This window comes from Lathyrus oleraceus, chromosome 3, assembly GCF_024323335.1.
Source record: "Lathyrus oleraceus cultivar Zhongwan6 chromosome 3, CAAS_Psat_ZW6_1.0, whole genome shotgun sequence".
In the NCBI taxonomy this organism is placed as follows: domain Eukaryota; kingdom Viridiplantae; phylum Streptophyta; class Magnoliopsida; order Fabales; family Fabaceae; genus Lathyrus; species Lathyrus oleraceus.
In genome coordinates this window covers 289,876,335-289,901,190 of record NC_066581.1, presented here as the reverse complement: position 1 = coordinate 289,901,190, position 24,856 = coordinate 289,876,335, and the positions used below count along the sequence as shown (strand labels likewise).

At 34.6% G+C, this 24,856-nt stretch overlaps 4 protein-coding genes and 1 non-coding gene across 5 annotated transcripts; 4 read left to right on the top strand and 1 right to left on the bottom strand.

The window, feature by feature from the left end:
* The first annotated feature begins 8,766 nt into the window (after positions 1-8,766).
* Positions 8,767-11,839, top strand: LOC127127127 (uncharacterized). The gene is made up of 7 exons (XM_051056248.1): positions 8,767-8,952; positions 9,678-10,006; positions 10,104-10,197; positions 10,425-10,546; positions 10,671-10,805; positions 11,000-11,092; positions 11,322-11,839. Exons 2-7 carry the CDS (start codon positions 9,686-9,688, stop codon positions 11,370-11,372), a joined length of 816 nt encoding a protein of 271 aa, XP_050912205.1. The 5' UTR covers positions 8,767-8,952; positions 9,678-9,685; the 3' UTR covers positions 11,373-11,839.
* LOC127127128 (NAD(P)H-quinone oxidoreductase subunit S, chloroplastic) lies at positions 11,786-12,551 on the top strand. Its single transcript, XM_051056249.1, has one exon. It carries the CDS (start codon positions 11,930-11,932, stop codon positions 12,413-12,415), a length of 486 nt encoding a protein of 161 aa, XP_050912206.1. The 5' UTR covers positions 11,786-11,929; the 3' UTR covers positions 12,416-12,551.
* A 5,304-nt stretch (positions 12,552-17,855) lies between these two features.
* LOC127130910 (uncharacterized) lies at positions 17,856-18,713 on the bottom strand. The gene has a single exon (XM_051059865.1). It carries the CDS (start codon positions 18,711-18,713, stop codon positions 17,856-17,858), a length of 858 nt encoding a protein of 285 aa, XP_050915822.1.
* A 1,576-nt stretch (positions 18,714-20,289) lies between these two features.
* LOC127127126 (uncharacterized) lies at positions 20,290-24,288 on the top strand. Its single transcript, XM_051056247.1, has 2 exons — positions 20,290-20,697; positions 23,971-24,288. Exons 1-2 carry the CDS (start codon positions 20,518-20,520, stop codon positions 24,055-24,057), a joined length of 267 nt encoding a protein of 88 aa, XP_050912204.1. The 5' UTR covers positions 20,290-20,517; the 3' UTR covers positions 24,058-24,288.
* LOC127134276 (small nucleolar RNA snoR135) lies at positions 22,800-22,929 on the top strand. The gene has a single exon (XR_007808028.1). It is a non-coding gene; the product is annotated as a small nucleolar RNA snoR135 (small nucleolar RNA).
* Positions 24,289-24,856: the final 568 nt, after the last annotated feature.

Here is a 24,856-nt window from a genome sequence, read left to right as displayed (position 1 = left end):
GATCGAGGTGGTGAGTATTTAAGCCTAGAGTTTGATGACCATCTAAAAGAGTGTGGGATACTATCCCAACTTACTCCTCCTGGAACACCCCAATGGAATGGTGTATCTGAGAGAAGAAATCGAACCCTGTTGGACATGGTCCGATCCATGATGAGTCACGCCGATCTTCCAAACTCCTTTTGGGGACATGCGCTATTGACAGCAGCTTACACACTTAACCGTGTTCCATCCAAAAAGGTTGATAAAACACCATATGAGATATGGAGTGGTAAGAGACCACATATGTCTTACATGAAGATTTGGGGTTGCGAAGTTTATGTGAAACGACAAATTTCAACTAAGCTTGAGCCCAAATCTGACCAATGCTTATTTGTGGGGTATCCTAAAGAAACAAGAGGATATTACTTCTACAATCCTTCTGAGGGCAAAGTGTTTGTCGCTCGAACTGGAGTTTTCCTAGAAAAGGATTTTATTTCCAAAGGAACCAGTGGGAGGAAAGTAGAGCTTGAAGAAATTCAAGAATCGCAAAGCATTGATACACCTATGGAGGAATTAGAGCAGGAAACACAAGTAGTTGTGGAAGAACAACCTGCTCAAGTAGAACAAGACCAGCGTAGGTCAAGCAGGATACGTCACCTACCTGAAAGATATGGATATCTCATAACAGATCAAGGTGATGTATTACTCATGGATCAAGATGAGCCTGTGACCTACCAAGAGGCCATAACTGGTCCCGAGTCTGAGAAGTGGCTAGAGGCCATGAAATCCGAAATAGATTCCATGTACACGAACCAAGTTTGGAACTTGGTAGAGCCTCCTGTAGGAGTTAATCCTATAGGATGCAAGTGGGTCTTCAAAAAGAAGACTGACATGGATGGTAAGGTACATACCTATAAGGCAAGACTGGTTGCAAAAGGATATAAACAAATTCATGGTGTTGACTATGATGAAACCTTTTCACCAGTTGCAATGCTTAAATCTATTCGAATTTTACTTGCTATCGCTGCATATCATGATTATGAAATATGGCAAATGGATGTCAAAACTGCTTTCCTTAATGGGAATCTTCTTGAGGATGTGTACATGACACAGCCTGAAGGATTTGACATACCAGAAGAAGCCCATAAGATATGTAAGCTACAAAGATCAATCTATGGATTGAAGCAAGCTTCCAGAAGCTGGAATCTTCGTTTTGATGAAACAGTAAAACAATATGGATTCATTAAGAACGAAGATGAGCCTTGTGTCTACAAGAAGGTTAGTGGGAGCATGATCGTGTTCCTGGTATTATATGTAGATGACATATTACTCATTGGAAACGATGTCCCTACCCTGCAACAAGTAAAGACTTGGTTGGGGAAATGTTTTTCTATGAAGGACCTAGGTGAAGCAGCCTATATATTAGGAATCAGAATCTATAGAGATAGATCACAAAAACTGCTTGGCCTAAGTCAGAGTACATACATAGACAAAGTGCTGAGACGCTTTAATATGCATGATTCCAAGAAAGGATTCATACCTATGCAACATGGCATGTGTCTATCAAAAACACAATCCCCTTCAACTAAGGAAGAAAGGGAACGCATGAATAAGATTCCATATGCATCTGCAATAGGATCTATCATGTATGCCATGTTATGTACTCGACCAGATGTCTCGTATGCTTTAAGTGCAACGAGTAAATACCAATCTGATCCTGGTGATGCCCATTGGGTAGCTGTTAAGAATATCCTTAAGTACTTGAGAAGGACTAAGGACTCATTCTTGATATATGGAGGTCAGGAAGAATTGGCTGTAATTGGTTACACCGATGCTAGCTTCCAGACAGACAAGGATGACTTTAGATCGCAATCTGGTTATGTGTTTTGCTTAAACGGTGGCGCTGTGAGCTGGAAAAGTTCAAAGCAAGATACAGTTGCTGATTCTACAACCGAGGCCGAGTATATTGCTGCCTCAACTGCAGCAAAGGAAGCTGTTTGGATCAAAAAGTTCGTTAGTGAACTTGACATAGTTCCTAGCATTGTGGATCCCATTGGTCTCTATTGTGATAACAATGGTGCTATCGCACAAGCTAAGGAGCCTAGATCTCACCAACGATCCAAACACATACTTAGGCGTTATCACCTCATTCGAGAGATAATAGATAGAGGAGATGTGAAAATATGTAGAGTACCTACACTCAACAATATTGCTGACCCACTGACAAAGCCTCTTGCGCAGCAGAAGCATGATGGCCATACTAGATCTATGGGCATTAGGGATATGTCTAATTGGCTCTAGTGCTAGTGGGAGATTGTTGGTGTAAGCCCTAGAGGCCAATACTTTTGGTACTTGTATCGAATTATTTATTAATAATAAAAGGCATTTTTCTTTATTATGTTTGTTTAATAAAGTCCCTGGAATAGATAGTCCATTTAATGTATCAAGTATGACTTAATCATGAGATCACATTAAACATAAGGACACTATTCTTAAAGTGTCCGTAGTCAAGCTTTATTATGAAATGGGATAACATTAAAGCATGGAGACTATTATGTTTGTAGACTGATGATCACGTCTCATGGATCATGGATAAAGAGTTATCAAGTCTTAAACATAGGTATGAATATTAAGAGTAATATTCATACTGGATTGACCCGCTATGAGAATACTATATAGAAAGTTATGCAAAGTGTCATAAGTTATTCTCATGGTGATAATAGTGTATACCACTCTTCGACCTGAAACCACTATGGATCCTAGATGTAGAGTCGAGTGCTTTATTGCTGATCCAACGTTGTCCGTAACTGGATAACCATAAAGGCAGTTGATAGGTACTCCACGAAGCATGCTGAGGGACATGAGTGTCCTAGATGGAATTTGCCAATCCTGCTTAACAGGATAAATGTCTATGGGCCCAATATTGAACTGGACAAGGGTGACATGGTCTATACCTTGTGTTCAATATAGACATAAGGGCAAAGGGGTAATTATACACATAATTATTATCACAGGAGGTTTTGTCAGATCACATGACATTTTCGTGACTTGGGTAGCAGTGATGTGTTGCTAGATACCGCTCACTGTTTATTATGTTAAATGCATGATTTAATATAATTGCCAACGCCGCGAAAACCTATAGGGTCACACACAAAGGACGGATTGATGAGAGATAGAATAATTAAGGAACATCGTAAGGTACGGTGTACTTAAGAAAAATACGAAATATGGTAAAGTACCAAATACTTAAGTGATTTTGGCATATTCTGAGATATGGGCCAAAATGCACTTAAGTGGGCTTTTTGGCTTGAAGCCCACACAAGTGGTTCTATAAATAGAACCCCTTGGGTAGAAGCATTCACACTCCAGACAACACAACTGAAGAGTTGGAATTTCGTATATCTCTCTCTCACTCAAAGCCTTCACTCACAAACAGCTAGCATTGCGATTGAAGGAATCCGTTCGTGTGGACTGAGTAGAGACGTTGTCATCGTTCAACGTTCGTGATCGCCCCGTGGATCTGTATCAAAGGTTTTGATCATTATCAGAGATCTGCACCAAAGGTTTGAATCGCCACAAGAGGTAACGATTCTATCACTGATCATGCCCATTCGTAAGGATCACTAAATGGAGAAATTTTTAAATTCCGCTGCGCCTTGGATGGTCATTCTCCTTCACTATTAACATCACACCTCAGAAATACGCCTTCATCATTACTTACCACATCTTCACACAATGTCTCAACATTTTTCTCCATATTTTTTACTGCATGATCCTTCTTTCCTTTTGATGCAAATTTTCTTTTCTCATCGTAGTTATTGACAACAACACCATGAGCTACAACGATATTATCTTCAACATCTTCATGAACATCATCACTCACAAAATTATTCTTAGTGATCATATCATCATTCTCCTTATGAATTTGAGACTTTGTAAACATGTTGGACATGGTGTCTAACACATCTTTATCAATATCATGATTTTCCATATTTGTTTCTTGGGTTTCCTCACCAAAATACTTTTGAATTAGATGATGATTTCTCGTAGGCCCATACATGAGTGGGAAATCAATCATATTTGCACCAACAATTAGATCAGACTTATAAACATGTGTAATGTTGCGGAGAGAAATATCTAGAACATACAACTTATGACTAAGATTCAACTCACTTAGAGGAACACCAAAATCATCTTTATCAAATACAATATCAATTTTTTTATTGATCAAAACTCCAAAAATATGAGAAGGAACTCCAATAGGAAGAATTATGCCATAATCATTCTTCTTCTTTACCTTCTTCTTCTTCTGAACCACTGTTGGTTGTTCAATGTTGAGAGGACCTCTAGCTTAACCATCAACCTTTTCGTAGATGACAACTCCTTGATTGAGTCTCATAAAGTATGTATATGATAATTTAGAGGCATGAGTAAGATGATAAACCATCTTGTATGACATCTTGGTTTGCTTCTCAAGTTGACAAAATTCATAAATATCTCTTTCTTCAATTTTTATATCAGTACACATATGATAGCTTAGCTTTCTCTACAACAACCCCCAAGTTTTTTGTACCATAGCTTAGTTTCAGTTTCTAACATGTCTTCCATGATGTCTGAAACATGATCTTCAACATTCTATTCTATAGTGGTAGCAACCATCTTCATATTAACAAATTTCTTTCTCTTATGGTTGTCACAGAATGTAACATAGTTTATTTCTCCTATCAACTTTCTATTGCAGCTACTTTCAAAATAACAATCTTCACAAGAGAATACCTTATGGGAGGAACAAACAATATGAACAAGAATATTAGGCTTACTAAGCCAAACTTGTTGATGATGCCTTTGAGACTTCTCATTTCATTGAGGATACATATGTTGATGGTGTGGTTGTGTACCATACATATTAAAATAGTACAAGGGAATGAAGTAGATAAACTTATTGCACTGGTAATCATGTGTGACAAGAAGTTGAGACATGTTACCTGACATTGTGCAATCTGCTTTCTGGTACACATGTTTGACAGGATGTTGAGACATGTTACCAGACATTCTACACTATATTTTATGAACACCAGTAATACACTTTGAATTTGATGGATCACCAATATGTATAGCCTCTTTCATGTCTTTGAAGGTTACAACATTGTTTGCTTAGTTAGATTCACCTTCTTCATCATTAGTAACATTAGAGATTTTTCTTTGTTTCCTTGAAACACTTGAGAATTAAGACATTGGATCCCTTTGCACATGTTGTAAGAATAGTTGATATTTTGTATTTCACCATCATTTTCTTTATGTTGAATTTTCTTGACATTGGTAGGGACATTATTTCCAGATTTTTTATCATGTTTTCTCAAGACTTTACTAAAGATCTTATTAAACCTAAAATTTTCTTCAGAATTACATTCTACACGGTCTTCATAATTGCCCTTGTCTCTATTCTTTGGAGGAAAATTAATATTTGATCTATGAATTATTCCTCCTTCATTGAAATTCTCCATCTTGAACAAAATAAGAACCTTGGAACTCACACAAACAAAACAGGGTGTCTGCTCTGACGCCAATTGAAAATTTTGTTATCAAGAGGACATATGTTGGACCATATGCTTGGGACAACGTAAACAACTAGTTTATGGCAGATAACGAATTTTTGGGACAGATGTCAGACACGATGTATGGGACACTGTATACCAGAAAGTAAAAAATAATCACACAACCAAGTTATGACATATTAACTTATACAAGATGATGAAGCAGAAAGATAATAAAGAACACAAGAGAATTGAGAACCTAGTTCGATGCAAACAACACCTACGTCTAGAAGGAACTCTGTCCAAGAAAGGAAATCTACTCTTCTATAAAATTCGTACAAAGTGTCTTAGATGAACAACCCCTTTTTTCAATGCCCCTCTTCTTAATTCTACCCTAGTGTGTTTCTATTTATGACTCTTCCTAAATATGAGAACTCCATCTCACTTTCTCTAAGTCATTAAGCCCATCAACTTCAATACACACAATGATGAATGTGGAATGCAACTCAACTAAATAAACCAACTACTATGTCTTTTGAATGGCAGTGTACAATTAACACAAATACTTTGTTCTTGAGCTTATAGAATTAGTATCTTGGAACAAATTTTTCCAATTCAACAAAGACCAAACACTATGCCTTAAGATATGAATGCAAGCGCTAGAGTGGTGCACAATAATAACTCAAATAAATACTCAAAAATACAAACCATAACACCAAGAGTCTTTAAAACGTGAACACCTCAAACACTAGGTTTGAGTTTCCTTATATAGCAATGCTTCTTCTGAGATTTTTCTAATGGCCATTAGCAACTCTGATTTTGTACAGAGTTATAGAGGATTTGGTTTTAATTTGTTCCACAAAATCCTCCAAAAAGATATGATTTTTTATTCAAATTCGAATTCAAATCTCCATTTGAATTAAATTGATTTTAGTCAATCTTAAAAATAAATAAATAAATAATTGCATTACTAAAATACAATAATAAATCTGATTAAAATCAATCAGAAATTTCACTCATAATAATAATAATCATCATGAACGGCTGACAAGGACCAGATGTTGTATTGCACACATGTTGGAACATCGTATTCCACATGTTGCACCAGAGCATCCAAATTAACTATCTTCTTGTAAATCTTCTTTGTGGAGTAAATCTTGGATTAAATCATAACCAAATCTTCCTTCAAAGCAAATCAAATCAAATCTTCTTTGACTGAATCCAATCCAAGTCTTTTCCAAATTGATTTGGATTAACAAACCAAACTTCTTCCAAAAGCAAACTTCAGCATCTTCTGAAGAAATTAACACCACAATAGTTCTGAAGGAAATATGAAAATGATCATAAACTAATCCTTACACTAATATGTCACACAACATGTGTTGAACATCTTGCTTAACAAGTTGCTTACAACCAAAGCTTTCTCTTAAGAACTTTAGCAGAAACTTGGGCTGAACAAATCTTCTTAAAAACAAACACAATCATGCTCAGATTTCTACATGCAGTCTAGCTAACAGACCGAGGAAAGATGCATGAACACATGTTAGAACATTTTGTTCCACATGTTGCCTTTGTACAAAATACATCTTGTACATATGTTGTTTTAACTAATGCAATCAATGAAAAGGAACAACATAAATGATTACATATCAAACACAACAAATATCAAGAATTAGATTATCAACTAAGAATTCAGGTTGAAACTTTTCCGCATGTATGTAAATCAAACTAATTAAGTTCAAATGATTCAGAAGAAGGTCGGGAAAATCTGCACTTTTTGCAAAAGAGGCACCACAAAATATTAACTTGAAGTTATGAGTGGTTGCTTTGAAGGTGAAATCATTTTTAGCAACCTTAAAGTTCTGTATGATGTATGTAATTCCTGCAATAAGTGAAGACTTATGCTTATGAACCAAATATTGTGGTAAGAGACTTGGATCATGTCGCGCTAAAAAATCAAATAAAATAATATACACATGAGATACGAAAAAAGTTTTCTTTTTGAATTAACAACCTATAGTCATTGTCAAAAGAGATAAAACATATACTTTAGCATCCATTATAACCAATTTCAAGTGCTCTTTGTTTGACATGCTTGTGACATACCACAAATCTCTAATCCTAACAACAAATTTTCACAAATCTTTTGAGTCATTGATATCCTTAATATTTTCAATTGGACGTGCCATTAATTTTGTGTGTTAAGCTGAAACAACAAAAAAAAGATTGAATAACATTACCAACTTGAAATTTCAAAATCGCACTGGTAATAAAGAATCAACAGCATTACCAAACAAATGACATAAATAAATTATAGTCCGAAAATTTTACAATTCTATAAACAAGTAAAAATAAATAGCTAACAAAACCAAATACATCCACATATATATATATATATATATATATATATATATATATATATATATATATATATATATATATATATATATATATATATATATATATATATATATATATATATATATATATATATATATATATATATATATATATATATATATATATATATATATATATATATATATATATATATATAATCCTAACCGAAATTATACAATATCCTATGGAGTAATTGATATTTAACACGATTAAATTGCATACTTGAATCTTTAAGAGAATAATTTTTAAGAAATAAAATTGTAGGTAGTGGAAAAGGGTAAAAATCGAAGAACAAAATATTACAAATCTATAAGTATGTAGAACCAACATAGGAACAAAAAGAAAATACGTCTAGTAAATAAAAAATAGGAAGAGATAAAAGACAACCTAGAACAAAGTGGTTATTCGAAAATCTTCAAGTTAGAAATTGATGTTCAAAATGAACAACAAATAGAAAAAAGCAAAAAACATATGAAATGATTTAGAAATGACTTTTAATTTATTTTTATAAAAAAAGATAATAATAAAAGTTGGATAAATGAGTGAAACATTGATATTAATTAACGTAAAAGTGTTTAGTTCAAAATAACAACTTGTAACTAAAAATTTAAACTAGGTGCTTAAGAAAAATTCAAAGTGTGTTCTTTTTTCAAATAAATGTCTTTTTAGTTAAAAAAATTAAAAAAATAAGAGTATCTTTACTTTTTTTCTAATGTAACACTAATTATCTTTTATCAACTTTATTTATAATAAATATTGTCTACAATATTGTCTACATGTTATTAAATTATTATACTATACATTTACCATGTATAACAACTAATAATAATTAAGTGCGGTTTTACAAAATTGTTCTTTTTAGTAATGCAACAACCATCCTTTGAATTGAATGTTTGGTTCCATTTTAATTGTTTTCCACTTCAACTCACACACCCTACAGACAACTGATTACAAATGATCTGACCACTGAATCATCAGTTTTTCAGCTCCCATTCACATTCCCATCAAACCATTTCGTCACATTTCTCCCAATTACGAGGTAAAAATTTCAACTTTATCTTAGATTTTACTAAACTCTTCCTTTTCCATCAATCTTCGTGGCAAGTTCTCTAAAGGGTCTTAAAGCAAAGGGATACCTGGTTTTGATTTGTTTTGGATGCTTTTTTAGTCCTATTCTGTTGTTTGGTAAATTAGAAATCTTAGTGTGTTTGATTCTAGCAGTCAAAAATTGAGTTTAAATGAATAATTTTGGTTAAAAATAAGTTGAATGTAGAACTATTAATGCTCTAGAATCTTCAAAGATGCAAAAGTTCACATCGTTTTGAACCTAAGAGTATGTGAAAGTGAAAAAAATTGCATTGGCTGTTTGTGTTTTTTGAGAGGTGTAAAGGCATTGGAAAATACTGCAGACTGCTTTCAGTATATATTTGATCTCTATAGCACCGACTCTGGAAAAAATGTGTGTTTGTGTTAGTGTCGGACACTGTCACCGATACGACACGACACCGATGCTTATGATTACGCTCAATTTATTTATTTTTTAAAATTATATAAATATTACCGGCGCCGACATGCCAGGGTCGTGTCCGGTGTCTGCGTGCTTCATAATATTTGATTTTCAGTTGCTATCCCTTATGAGTTTTCACATTTTACTATGAAAGATTTATATATGTCAGTAGTATTTGCTCTAGGATAAAGGGTTTTGTGGTTTATTTGGAGGCTAATGTTGTTATATGTGTTCCTTTCTTCATGAATGATTTGCAGTTGCGGAAATGTTGGGTCACACTGATCGACTATCAGAACCGAGAACATCAAAGGACCAAATACTCGCAGACTTTGGGTCTGAATTTGGTGATGATGAAGAAGAGGAAAATTGTTCGGAACAGATACTTTACTCGGTTTCCTTTGAAGAACTTGCGAGCAATAGTATTAAATATGATACAATCATATGGCTTTCTATATCATTACTACTTGTTTTAGCTTGGGGAATTGGCCTCTTAATGTTACTTTACCTTCCCTTTAGGAGATATGTACTTCGAAAGGATTTCGACTCTCGCAGATTATATGTCACACAATCTGAAATAGCTTACAAGGTAATATATGTATGGATTGTTATGTGTTCATGATGTTGTATTATGAGTTTGATTGAGAAGTTAATTTTTTTTTTCTTCCCTTTCTCCGTTGGTTTAGGTGTCAAGGCCTTCGTTTATACCGTTTTGGGGGACCATAATAATTGAGAGACGCGTACCTCTTTCTTTGGTGATTGATATTATTATTGAACAAGGTACTGATGCAGGTCTTACCAGATTATTTTCTTGCATCCTACTCTATGTAGCACCGAACCTCTGAAAAAGATGTGTCAGTGTTAGAAACCGACACTGACAGTTGTGATACTCATGTCAGTGTCGGTGTCGTGTTTCCGGTATCTGTGTTTCATAGATCCTACTTCAGTATCCTTTGTGTTATGTCTTGTAGTTCTCCTTTAACTAGATTTCCTATTTTCTTATTCAGGTTGTGTGCAGTCTATATATGGTGTCCACACTTTTCGAGTTGAAAGTATTGCTCATGGAAAGACTGCTCCGGTTGATGAACTACAACTTCAAGGAATTTCTGACCCCGATCTTTTGAGAAAGGTATGAAACAAAACATGTTTTTTCGCACAATTTTGTACTTTTCCTTAACATTTAGTTCTTCAACATTATATTAAATGTGTCCAACGGGGATGTCATGATCTTGAAACAATCAATTGATTTGCAGGTGATCATAAGAGAAGCTTCAAAGATCTCAGGAGATTTAAGTAAAAATTGGAAGCAAATTGCTCCAAGCATGGCTCGTATGCCAACAACAACTGAAGGACCAGGCGTTTTGAAATCACAATCTATAAATCCTAAGGTAATAATGGACCCTCTCCACACACCATAACAAAGAGCCACTCCTGGCAACTAAAGGGATTGAATTAGTAATGTAAACGACACAATTTGCAATTCTAAGAGCCATGCAAAAAATGATATGGTCTAAAATTTATAACCTATAATATTTTGCTTGAATTCCAGTCCTATAAACTTGTATTTTACACTAATCTGCAGGTGATAGGCTCGCCGCGTTCTTCTTCAGTAGAGCGCAGAATAGGCGGAGGATTGCTTCTTAATAAACTTGAAGAAGTCGGTAAATCAGTAAAGGTTTGTATCTCATCTTTAATAAAACATTGATTCTATCAAGAACTTATTCACCTAGATGGAAATACAACACAATTTCTTTGGTTCCACTTGTTCCAGTGCCCCAGAGCATAAACAATTTTTTTGTTGATTTACATAGCAGACATTTGGCCTAGGAACTGTGTTGTTCAATTTTGTTTTGGATTATTTGCATTTATACTTTAATTGCTTTTTTGTTTGTAATGATGACCAGAGACTTGAGCTGCTTATCGAGCAGTCGCACGGTTCCCTCGCCGCTAGCTGAAGTATGTCATATGCCAGCCCTGCAAGATTTGAATTGACTTGTAGTCTAGGAAGCACGGACACAGAAACAACGCCGACACTGACATGTCGATACTGGTAATAATTTTAAAAAATGAATAAATTAATGTAATCACAAGTATTGATGTAATGTCCGGTGTCCATGTCTTATGTATGCGCTTGATATGTTAATCACCTACAAACACCTAACTCTAGCCCTTTAAGAAAAATAGTAGCCGTTGGATTAATCTAATGTAATGACTAAGAATTTTGATCTCTCAACCATTAGATTAATCCAATGTTTTACTAGAGAGGTAGATGAGTTTGTAGAGGATCCATCTGCCATATACTTTTGTCCACATGTATATCTTGGATAAATGTAATCAATTTCAACCAACCACCTATTGGATGTACTAATATGGAAGATATTAATTTGTGGTTAGAATTACATGAGGAATCTATTCATCTAGATTTTTGAGCTATACATCCAAAACTCATTAACATGTTTAAGAAGATTACATCATAACTCTTTTCTTTTTTTCCACCTAACTTCACTTCAAAATGGTTACTTTTGCTACTGTTCAAGGCCTACATGGTTCTCTTCTAAGATCCCAATTCCTAGGCCAAGATCTTCACTTTCCTCTCATAAAAACATCCAAAAGAAATCATAGAAATCTAACTTGTCAACCACAAACATGTGCTGAATTCAACATACTAAAAATGATGGGAGGAAGAGGACTATGCAATGGAGAAATAGGAGTTGAAAAAGAGCTGAAAAGGAAAGTTGATGTAGAGGAATCATCATCATCATCATCATCATCATCGTTATCCAATGAAAAAGTGCAAGAAAACTCAGAAAAGTTGACTGTTGAAATTCCAGAAGATGGTTTTGAGAAGGAAATGATGGGGCTAACCGGAGGGTTTCCAGGTGGTGAAAAGGGTTTGGTCAAGTTCATTGAGGAAAATCCACCTAGAAAAATTTCTCAAACTTTTAGTATTGAAGAAAGAAATAATCAAAGTGTTGTTGAAGAATCCAAAACATCCTAGTTCAAATCTCTTTTATGTCCACTTGGATAAGGTTTCTTTCTGATGAGTAATAATACTCTTTTCTTTTTGTACTAGCATCTGTGTATCTATGAGAAATCACAATGAAAATTAACTAGTGCTATTATTATTATTATTATTATTAATTGAATTGATCCTAATGTTCTATTTAACAACCTCTTTTTTAATCTATGAGTAAAAATCTTAAACCACCTGCATTTCAAAACTCGAAAAGAATAATGAAATAGCATCACATGATTTAGAATCCAAAATGCTTTGACAACTTCCAAGTTGTCTATATTCTGTTGTTCACCACAAAATGTCTAAACGTGTCCAATGTTTCATTTATTGGATTGTCCAATACGAATGTTATCCATTTAGATATGGTTTAACAAAAAATCTGCAAAATATCTTAGTTGATATAGTAGATTATTGCATATAAATATAAATTATTGATAATGAATTATATATTTTTAACTATAACTAAAATAATGTGTAACACTAATTTTTTTTTAAAATAACAACCTTAAAAATTAATATAGAAATATAATTTATTGATGAAAATTAGTAAAATTAAAATTAAATAATATTTTTTTATTTTTATATTATTTTATATTTTATATATCATATTATATTATATTATATTTTAATATTTAATTTATTAGTCAAATTATAAATTAATGTCTCATACTAAACTTTTATTTATTTTATAATTTTGAATGTTTTTCTTTTTTTTATCTTCTTTTACAAAAAGAAAATGTGTAAAGTTTGTATCCAAATAATAAAGCTATACTTCCTCTGGTCCTTAATATAAGAAAAAGTTACTTCTTAGATTCATTGAAGAATCAATGTATTTGAACTATATCTAGTCTAAATACATCGATTCTTCAATGTATCTAAATTTTTTTTTCTTATATTAAGGATCAGAGGGAGTAATTTTTTATCAATACAAATATATATTTATCGGAAAAACTTAAATCTTAAAGTTAACTGAATCAATCTTGATGAACAATGATTAATCTTTTTGATTGATAACGTCTCTTGTTCTTCACCCTTTACTCAGGTGAAACAACCATTTCTAGGTTGCAAGATGATTCTACACTACATAGAGAATTGAAAGAAGAATACAATGCAATTGAAAGTGAGAGAAAAAATAAATTATGGAGGAATAATAATAATGTAATATTGTTGTTCAAACTGCACTCTAAGTGTTTCATAATGTGTGTTAATACAACTCTGATTTCAGAAACTACACAATGCTTTCTTACACTTGATACAAATGAAATATGGTGCTTATCTATTTATAGATGGGATTACTTGCACTCCAAGTAATCACAAAATAACTAACTCAGCTAAAACAAAGCTAAGTTCACTATTTTGACTCTATCGACTCCTTCGACAACTACATGCTTCGACTGCATACTTCGACATGCTATATTTGGCTTTCAGTCAAATATAACAAATACAGACTTTGTTCAGCACAAACTAATTTCGACACTCGTTGAATACAACCATATTATTTTGACTTTGATACAAGAATTACATATTTAACACACCAACTAACTCACCGTGTCCAATCTTTTTACATTCATCCTTATTCTTAATCTCTTGAACAATTCGACATGCATTGCCTTCGTCATTATATTTTCAATGCTCCAGGCTAAAATTTTCATTTGCTACCTGCTCTCACGGGTAATGAAACCTCATTTTGACGTGTTTGCTTCTTCTGTGTGCTATCGGATTCTTTTCGAGGTTGATAGTTGACATGTTATCAATATGTTGGTGTAAGCCCTAGAGGCCAATACTTTTGGTACTTGTATCGAATTATTTATTAATAATAAAAGGCTTTTTCTTTATTATGTTTGTCTAATAAAGTCCCTAGAATAGATAGTCAGTTTAATGTATCAAGTGTGACTTAATCATGAGATCACATTAAACATAAGGACACTATTCTTAAAGTATCTATAGTCGAACTTTATTGTGAAGTGGGATAACATTAAAGCATTAATACTATTATGTATATAGACTGATGATCACATCTTATGGATCATGGATAAGGAATTATCAAGTCTTAAACATAGGTATGAATATTAAGAGTAATATTTATACTGGATTGACCCGCTATGAGAATACTATATAGAATGTTATGCAAAGTGTCATAAGTTATTCTCATGGTGATAATGGTGTATACCACCCTTCGACCTGAAACCACTATGGACCCTAGATGTAGAGTCGAGTGCCTTATTGCTGATCAAACATTGTCCGTAACTGGATGATCATAAAGACAGTTGATGGATACTCCACGAAGCGTGCTAAGGGACATGAGTGACCTAGATGGAATTTGCCCATCCTGCGTAACAGGATAAATGTCTATGGGTCCAATATTGAACTGGACAAGGATGACACGGTATATGCCTTGTGTTCAATATAGACATAAGGGCAAAAGGGTAATTGTACATATAAGTATTATCACAAAAGGATTTGTCAGATCACATGACATTTTCGTGTCTTGGGTAGCAGTGATGTGTTGCTAGATACCGCTCATTGTTTATTATGTTAAATACGTGATTTAATATAATTGTCAATGCCGCGAAAACCTACAGGGTCACACACAAAAGGACGTATTGATGAGAGATAAAGTAACTAAGGAATACCATAATGTATGGTGCCCTTAAGTGAATTGTAGAACATCGTAAGGTACAGTGTACATAAGTAGAACACGAAATATGGTAAGGTACCACGCGCTTAAGTGATTTTGGCATATTATAAGATATGGGCCACATACACTTGAGTGGACTTTTTAGCTTGCAGCCCACACAAGTGGTCCTATAAATAGAACCCTTGTGTAGAAGCATTTGTGCAGTTGCAATTTCGTTTCTCTCTCTCTCTCTCTCTCTCTCTCTCACTCAAAGCCTTCATTCGTAGCAGCTAGCACTGAGATTGAAGGAATCCGTTTGTGTGGACTGAGTAGAGGCGTTGTCATCGTTCAATGTTCGTGATCGCTCCTTAGATATGCATCAAGGTTACAATCGCCACAAGAGGTAACAATTCTATCATTGATCATGCTCATTCGTAAGGATCACTAAAGGAGAAATTTTAAATTCCGCTGCGTTTTGGATCCCCTTCTCCTTCACAATATTCATGGTCATTGTTCCATGATTCTTCCTTGTACTTTCTTTGACTAGATTCATCATCCATGTTGTTTGGCATACACATAACGAAACTGCTATGTATTTAGCCTCACATGATGATAAAGCTACCACCAGTTCCTTTATAGAACTCCAGGCGACTGACACAACTCCTAACATGAACACATATCCTGTTGTCGATTTTCTATCTTCAGCATCACCACCCCAACTAGAGTCAGTGTAGCCCACCAGCTTGCATTATTTGAGATACCTTAGTATCCTGTTGGTGCCTCCAAGATGAGATACTTTTGGCTTCTACAAGAATCTGCTGACCATGCCTACACAATAAGCTAAATCGGGCCCTGTGTGACAGAGGTATCGAAGTGATTCAATGAGTATTCTGTACTGCATTAGATCTACATCATCTTCACTCAAATCTTTTATTAGTTGCAATCTGGGCTCAATTGGAGTCAAAGTTGGGTTGCAATCTTACATCTCAAATCTCTTGAGTATTTCACATGCATATCTTCTTTATTGCATCATCAAACCTCTACTACTCTTGTAGAATTTGATACCAAGGAAGTATGAGAGATTTCCCAAGTCTGAGATTTCAAACTCCTTGCTTAATTCATGTTTGAAGTCTTTGATCTCCTTCTTGCAACTATTTGTTATCAACCGAACATCGACATAAAGATATAGTATAAGCAATTAACTTTTGCTTCTTCTGACATAAAAACCAAGCTTTGTCGAACAGTTTTTAAACTCTTTCTCTCTTATAAGACCGTATATTTTCTTGTTCCAAGCTCTTAGAGCTTGTTTCAATCCATACATTACTTTATGCAGCCTATATACTTTCCTTTCTTGGTCCTGTGTCAAAAACCCAACTGGTTGTGTCACATACACTGTTTCATCTAGAGGGCCATTCAAGAATGCACATTTCACGTTCATCTGACATATCGACCAGTTATGCATATTGGCTAGACCAACAACCAAACTAATTGTTTCGATTCTAGCTACTGGTGCAGAGACTTCATCATAGTCAATTCCTTCTATTTGAAGAAACCTATTTGCTACAAGTCTTGCCTTGTGTCAAATTACTTCATGTTTTAGATTTTGCTTGACTTTGTATACCCACTTCACATCAACTACCTTAATTACTTTTGGCAATTCGACTAGTGACCAGGTATCATTGTCTTCTATGGATTTTATCTCATCCACCAAACCTTTCATGCACCTTGAATATTTCAATGCTTTAGTTGTATTGACTAGCTCAGTATCTGCATAGAAGGTATAATGTACTAACTCACCTTCATCATCAACCATATAGTCTGATGTGATGACACACTCATGCAGTCTTGCAGGCATATTTCGGGTTCTCTGAGGTCTGCTAGTGCTAGCTTGACCTTCGAAAACTTCTTGTCAAACTTCTCGAACAACTTGTCGAACATATCTAACAACTTCACTAGATGGTTCATGACACATGATTTCACTGAATCCTTATTGATGTTCTTAGTCTAATCCCACTCCTTAAGATCATTTAAGATCACATCCACGTTGATCACGACTTGTCTCTTCATTGGGTCGAGCTGTTTGTATCCATCAGACGAATGATATCCCATTAAGATCATCTTACTCGACTTATCATCCAACTTTTCTCTTAGCTGATTTGGCACATGCCTATGTGATATGGATCCAAACACCTTCAAGTGGATTAAACTAGGTTTGACACCAGATCAACATTCTTCTGGTGTGACACCTTCAAGTCTCTTTGTCGGACATCTATTTAGTATGTATGTTGCAGTCGACACAACCTCACTCCATAGCTCATTTGGGAGATGCTTTCGTTCTAACATACTTCTCACTATATTCATAATGGTTTTGTTTTTTCTTTCAGCAATACCATTTTGTTGAGGAGTGTGTGGTGACACCACCTCATATATAATCCCTTCTTTTATACATACTATGTCAAAATCTTTCGACACGTACTCTCCACCTCCACCTGTCATCAGAAACTTAATCTTATGACCACTCTGTCTTTCCACCATTGCTTTCAACTTGGAGAAAACATCGACCACATCAATTTTCTTCTTGATCAAGTAGGTCCACAACTTTATGCTATAATCATCAAAAAACGTAACAAAATATTTGTTACTTCCAAGTGAATCTACCTGGAGAGGACCCCACATGTCTGAGTAGATTATCTCAATAGTGAATTTCGACTTGCTTCTTGCATCCTTGTTAAATCTTTTCTTGTATTTCGTTGCTTGAACACATTCTTCACATACTTATTTTGGAATATGGATTTATGGTAGACCTTAAACCATGTTCTTCCTCTTCAGATTACTAATGTCATTGAAACTCAAATGACCAAGTATGTAATGCCATAACCGTTCATCTCTGCTAGCTGTAGTCGCTAGGCACTTGCGTTCCAACACATCAAGTTCAATCCTGAAGGTTCTATTATGAGATATAAGAGCCTTCAATATTAACCTTTTTCTCAAGGCGATCACTCTCATCATTCTATCTTCGTTAAGTACTTTGTAATTCCTCTCGACCAGTTGACCTTTACTTAGCATATTGATTTTCATGCTAGGTATGTACAACACATTGGAAATCATTGATTGTTTACCATACTTTCTCCTTACCAGAACATCACAAATACCTTCAGCAGACAGGGTATTGTCATTTGCAAATTTTACCTTTTTCTTCCAAGAGGGACTGATGTTGATAAACCAATCTTTTCTTCCAGACATGTGTGGCGAACAACCTGAGTTGAGATACCATTGATCTTTTAATCTTTCTTCCTCTTTTGTTGTGACCATTAGCATCACTTCGTCTTCTGCAAGCTTTGCATCACTTTCTTGATCTTTCTTGCTTCCTCGACGTTGACTTGCATAATGGCCATACTTTTGATAATTGTAGCATTGAATATGACTTTTATCAGGTTTCCTTCCATCGCCTCTTCCTCTAACTGCACCACCATCTCTGTGATTTCCTTGATTAGAAGATTGTCTCCGGTTTGATGAACTACCTTCTTGATGGTTTCCTCTACTAGTTAAATTATTGTAACTTCCTATGCCCTTGTTACCATTCCATCTTCCTTTGTCTTTCTTAGTCGACTGAGCTTGCAAAGCCACTTTAGTCTTCGACTTGCTTGCACTTCTTTCAGTCATTATTTGTTCGTGAGATTCAAGCGTCCCTTGAAGCTCTTATTTTGTCATGCTTAACAAATCCTTCGATTCTTCTATGGCTACCACCACATTATCAAACTTTTAAGGCAATGACCTTAAAATCTTTAACACTACAGATTTTGAGGTCAACACTTCTCCACATGTTTTGATTTTATTCACTAGTTTCGTTACTCTGGCGAAGAAATCAATCACATTTTCATTGTCTTCCATCTGAAGCAATTCATACATTCTTTTGTGAGTTTGTAACCTCACCTCCTTCACTTTCTCACCGCCTCCAAATGCCTTTTCCAGGATGTCTCATACTTCCTTTGTTGAATGTACATCACCAAATTGCATGCATGACGATTGCATGAGATTTGGAAGTTTCTGAGGAGGACGTGCAGAAGGAGTTTGGCATCAACATAGGCACTCACCTTCGTATGTCTTGGATTAAGAAGACGTATGACGAGCTTGTAGCGGATGGGAGTTATGAGGTTACCACTAGGGTGTACATGTTACATCTAGTAGCATGTACTGTCTTTGCAGACAAGTCAGGTGTTTATATCGATACCCGATGCATGTGCCTGTTCAGTAGCCTCGATGTTACCAGTTGGGATTGGGGTTGCGCATCATTGATCATCTTGTACACATCACTTGGAGTAGCGACAATATTTGAGACCAAACAACTTGCTGGTTATTTGAGTCTGTTACATGTAAGATTGAAATTATTATTTGATGTTGGTTTATTATTTATTTGTTACAGATTATTTGAGTATGTTACAGGTAAGCTTGAAATTATCCGTCTTCAACTCAACAAGGTTGTATTTCACCCTCTCATTAGTATCAATCCAATATTCACGAAACTCAAACCTTCTCACCTTTCTGTTTTCGGTATCACGCAACAATTCATTCAACTTGGACGTTAGGCCGGCGAGAGATGTGGTGTAAGGTGAAGTTTCGTTGAAGTACACTTTTGCTTTAATCAAAAATTAAGGAAGAGACATTTTTGAGATGTTTTTATCAAACAATAGATCATCCTTTATTTATATAACTTTGCACTTACTCTGGACCACACAAAACTGTCGGTGCAATCACAATCATCCAAAACTATCGACAAAATTTTGAGCGTTTAAAATTTCACACAAATAACACTACCAAGAATTTCACTTTGGTTGAAATTTCTGGTATCAACCAGTAAATTTTAAATTTCCAGAATTATTTGGAACATACCAAAAATTTAAAATATACTACCAAAAACAATTTTAACAATATAAAAATATGTGAGAGTGCGAGATTTTATCGAAAGATGTTAAGTTAAATGCTCGTACCCTTACCTACATCCACACCCACTTTGTATTATAGTGGATAATTATTGATGTTTATATCTATGTCTGTATCTGATTTGCGAATATCCTATCAAATTATAAATAACTTTTATGAATACCTACTGTAAATGGATACAATTATCATCATTGCTTATCATTTCATTCACTAGTTGAATTAATTTAAATTTAAAAGCTAAAATTCAAATATTTTCCTTTAAATTTTACAATTCATTTATAGATCCAACGAATGTAACCAAAAAAAGAAAACTAACGAGCCAACCAATAGGATAATTAGAAATTAGTTAACCCTATGATAACATTGTGGTCAGTCACACACTGGACCTCAGCTCAGATATAGGACTTCCTCGTTCTCTTTCCTCACTTCCTCCCAATCCCAATCCAAGTGTGTAAAATTAAAAGCGATTCATCTATCAATCGAATTAGGGTTTCGATTTCGGTATTTTGGAACAACAGCCTTAGAAATGGGAGGTGGTGCAGCAGATCACGGGAATGGCGGCAATGGAGATTTCAGGTACAAGGTTTGGAGTATGACCGGTGGCCCTAACTGTCGCCCTAAACACTGGAAACGCAACACCGCCATCGCCATGTTCGGCGTCTTCCTTGTCTGCATCCCAATCTTCAAACTTTCCGCTAAACTCGAGGTCTCTATTCATTCTCTCTTTCTCAATCTAATTCCTTTCTTTACGATGTTTTTTTCCATGTTTTTCTTTTATTTCTCAAATTCTGAAAAATTCGGTAAATTTTAGTGTTTTTGTATTATTCGGAATGTAATTGATCGGATTTTACTGTTGTTATTATTATTTGAAGAAATTGAGAATATTTTCAGGCAATGTTAATGATGATCTGAATATTTCTAGATTTCAGCAATGTTTACTTTGAGATGTTAACGTTTTAACCTTTCAGTGTTGTTGGTTAGGATGCTGGAGTGTTGTTGTGTGTTATTTATTGTTGATTGTGTGTGTTTAGAAAACATGGTTCTGAATTGTTATGTAGCGGTGGTTTTGGTTTATGCATTTGTAAATGAAAGGGGGAGTGAGATTTGCATTGATACATAGGTACCATAATGTAGGTTCATCATGTTGTAGACATCATGTGGTTCTTAAAATTGATGTTCCTTAAGGGTTGGCATTTGAGTTAGGAGGGGGACAATACGAGATTGGAATTTTTCCTATCTATTATTCTTATCTTTCTTTATATCTGTTTTTTTTTATTATTCTTTAATTTATACCTGTCTGCTTAAATTCTTTTTATTAGTTTAATATTACTCCTGAAATTATGAGTGGAAAGTGGACTTTTAAGTTACTCTGCTTGGATGTTAAAGGGTTGAATGGGTGTGTGCTTTTTATAGCTTAAATTGGGTCTGCTTTCCTGTCCTGTCATTATAGCTTTTGTTTTGTGCAATCTTTCTGTGCAATACTGCTGTACTAGGACATTGATTTTGTCATGGAATTTGAATTTTTCTTATGGCGGGGGTTTTAGTAGAGGTGCATCAGAGTCTCTGAATGTAAAATTTAGAGAGTACACAAATTATTGCTTATATGTGAAAATTGGAGTATAACATTCCTATAGTTCCATGGTTTAAGTGTTTTGGTTTCATTATACAGTACGATAGGGAGTAGAGACAGGAGAGTGATCTTAATCAATGTACCCAAGCTCTAATTTGTGATAGAAACAACACTCTTATAGGAAATTTTGACTGGACAATCATATGTTATATGGAATTGATATGAAGCACGGACACCCCAAACACGACCCCAACACTGACACGGCGACACCGGTAATAATTTGAAAAAATGAATAAATTAAACGTAATCACAAGTGTCGTAGCAGGTGTTCGACCCCGACACGGACACGCCGTTTTCTAGAGGTGTCCGTGCTACATATGAATACTGAGTGATAAAGAGACAACTAGAAAGTAAGCTCAATCTTGCAAAATGAGTCAGCAGTGGGCACATAAAACAAGATAGGAATAAGAATCAAATTATTATAGAGAAAAGTGAGCTAAATCTTGTTTTTGGTAATTTTGTCATTGTGGACTGGAGAGGACTCATAGAAATAGTTGGAGTCCTGGAGGATAGTTCAATAGTTGGACGCAGGAATAGATCTCAAACAACTTTTTGCGAAACCATTAAAAGAGTTTAAGTGGTCTATCTTTAGACAAGATTCATAAGGGCATTATGTTTTTATTTGATCCGTGTAGCAGTTCTCACCTAGTGTGAAAGGCTTTAGTTGTTGTTATGTGGTTAGGTTTTATACCATCCTTTGAAATTGAGGATTTTTGACAGATGAGTTAAGCACACAAGTGCAAACCTATGATAAATGGTGGATTTATTTATTTCAAAATTTCATACGGTGTGAACTGTAAACTGTTATCTTCAAATGGTTGTGTTGTTTAAATTTGTAAATGCTAACAAACAAGCCCTTTAGTCCATGGCGAGGGACTAAAAACATACTATTATGTGTAACTGTAGGGATTAAAAACAAATTAAATTTGAATAAAGACCAAAATAAAAGTTTGCCAATTCTATAGTGAAGGAATACGTGCATATTCAACGCTAGAATTTTATTTTCCTCTCACAAGATAGGTAAAATTCAAAAGAACATTATTTCACAGTATACGTATGCAAATATTGTCTATCCTGTATCCCCATTCTTCTATGTATTGTAGCTGCAGAGTGTAAATTTATTCCAAACAGTGTAGGTTGAAACAATTTAAGTGTAACAGCAGAATAAAGCCTTGTTCTGGGCAGGGACTGTGGGCTGCAATTAGTGCACTCTCCCATAAAGTTCCCTGAAACATGAAGTTGGGAAAGATGGGCAGTTGTGTTTCATCTTTACAGTTAAAAATAACAACAATCAGCTTCCCTACATTTCATTATTTCTTTGCTTTTTGCCCGGGAAAGAAACAAATTTCTGAGTAAACTTTTTCTATTGGTGTTTCACTTGCTTTAAATTTTAACTGGAAAATCATCACCTAATTTTCTGCTGTTTAATTTTTTATGCATCATATCAATAGGTGGTGTTTGTTGAATCTACCAAATTAGGTCAGGTTTATACCAAAATGTGACTAGCGAAGTCTTTTTGCTGCAGTTTCTTGGGATTTTCCTGCAGTCCCCCAAAAGTATTGCAAATGTATGGTCTGTAAATTTTGATTCTCTCTGTCTTCCCCCCATGTTTCACTTTTATATAAATGAGGGAAGTGACTGGTTAAAATCTACAATTATGAGAGGAATGCAGTGTTGTCGATGGCGGAGAGCCAAAATCCCGCCATACCGGCCACTTTGTGGCGTCGTCATAGCGGAATATTGCGGAAAACCTCGCCATATCGGCCGATATTTACCATTGCGGCGAGCCCAATAACCACCATGTATATCCGTCATAGCGGCCATGGCGCCGCAATTTGACAACACTGGTGGAGTGAAGATGTATAGACATGAATTGCAAGTGACTATGGTAGCGTTTATTTTTAATTGGCAGTTGTCTGTGTGTATACTATATTCCCCCTACGATTTTCCCCTTTAATGTCTCTTAGACATTAATTAAGTACTTTTTTTTTTGCATAGAAAGCATTAGACTTGTCACGGGGCATATCTTTTTCATGTGGATCTTATGCTCTCTGAATTGTCGAATTTTCTGCATATAAAATAGAATATTTATTTGGCTTTGCAACAACCAGAAAACTTAACTCATGATTTACTTTGGAAATGGATGGATGAGTTGAATTTTCTTTTGGAAGAATCTAGTTCTACTTTTCCTAGTTGCTTTTATTCTGTTCATACTTTTATAAGTGCCAGAATTTTTTTGTAAATTATGTTTTCTATTTTGGTATAATTTTATCATGTTTACATGTACCATTTTGCCATAACAAGTGTATAATATAATGGCTAACAGTAATTTTTTATTCCTTTCTTCAGCAACGACCACATCACCCAGTTCGCCCAATCCCTTCCCAAATGTGGTGCAAGAACTTCGGAACCAAAGACTACAAAGAATACGAATAATCAGGGACTATGAATTACATCACTGGTGTGGGTGTTCTAATCTTGTCAAACAAACTTTCCTTGTTATGAACAGCATTAAAGAGTTACTGCTGTTAATGTTATGAAAAACTTGGGTCTAGGATCATTGTAATAGAAATCCTTTTCTTTTTTGGCTACATTTGCTTTCATTTGAAAACTGAAGAAATTTTAAATAAGCTGCTCATGCCGGGATTCTGTGGAGAGCTTGTTCAACCTGGCATTATAGTAATTGATGCTTTTATCGATTTTGTTTATATAACCTTTTGGTTTATGTGCCTTCATTTTTATTATAAAACCTTTTAGAGGATTTTGTCATATCACCCATTTTTGCTATGAATAGAAAAATGGTTTAATAGTTAAATGAATGTAATAGTGACTGAATTGAAAAGGGATTGTCGAACTTTTTAAAATGCATGTCCTATTGCTCTTTCTTTACATGACATTTGCTCGTGCTGCTTATGCAGTATGGACCTCAACTTGAACTTTGTTAGAACCTCAATGAACTTTACTTCAAAATGTGTAGTGTGGAACTCAGCCAAGCCCTCTATCTCTATCTATTTGGAGCATTTAACTTGACATTTCCCAATTAAATCTGACATCCTCTTATATTTTATATTTTTCTATTGTCAAAACTGTCTCTGAAAAAAATTTGAATGAAATTTACTTACAAAATTTTTGATAGGCAAATCAAAATTTCCAATACTTTCAATTTTTTGATAATGTATTATAAATTTTCAGTATCTTATATTAATCCGGAAATTTGAACAAATTTTGTATCCAT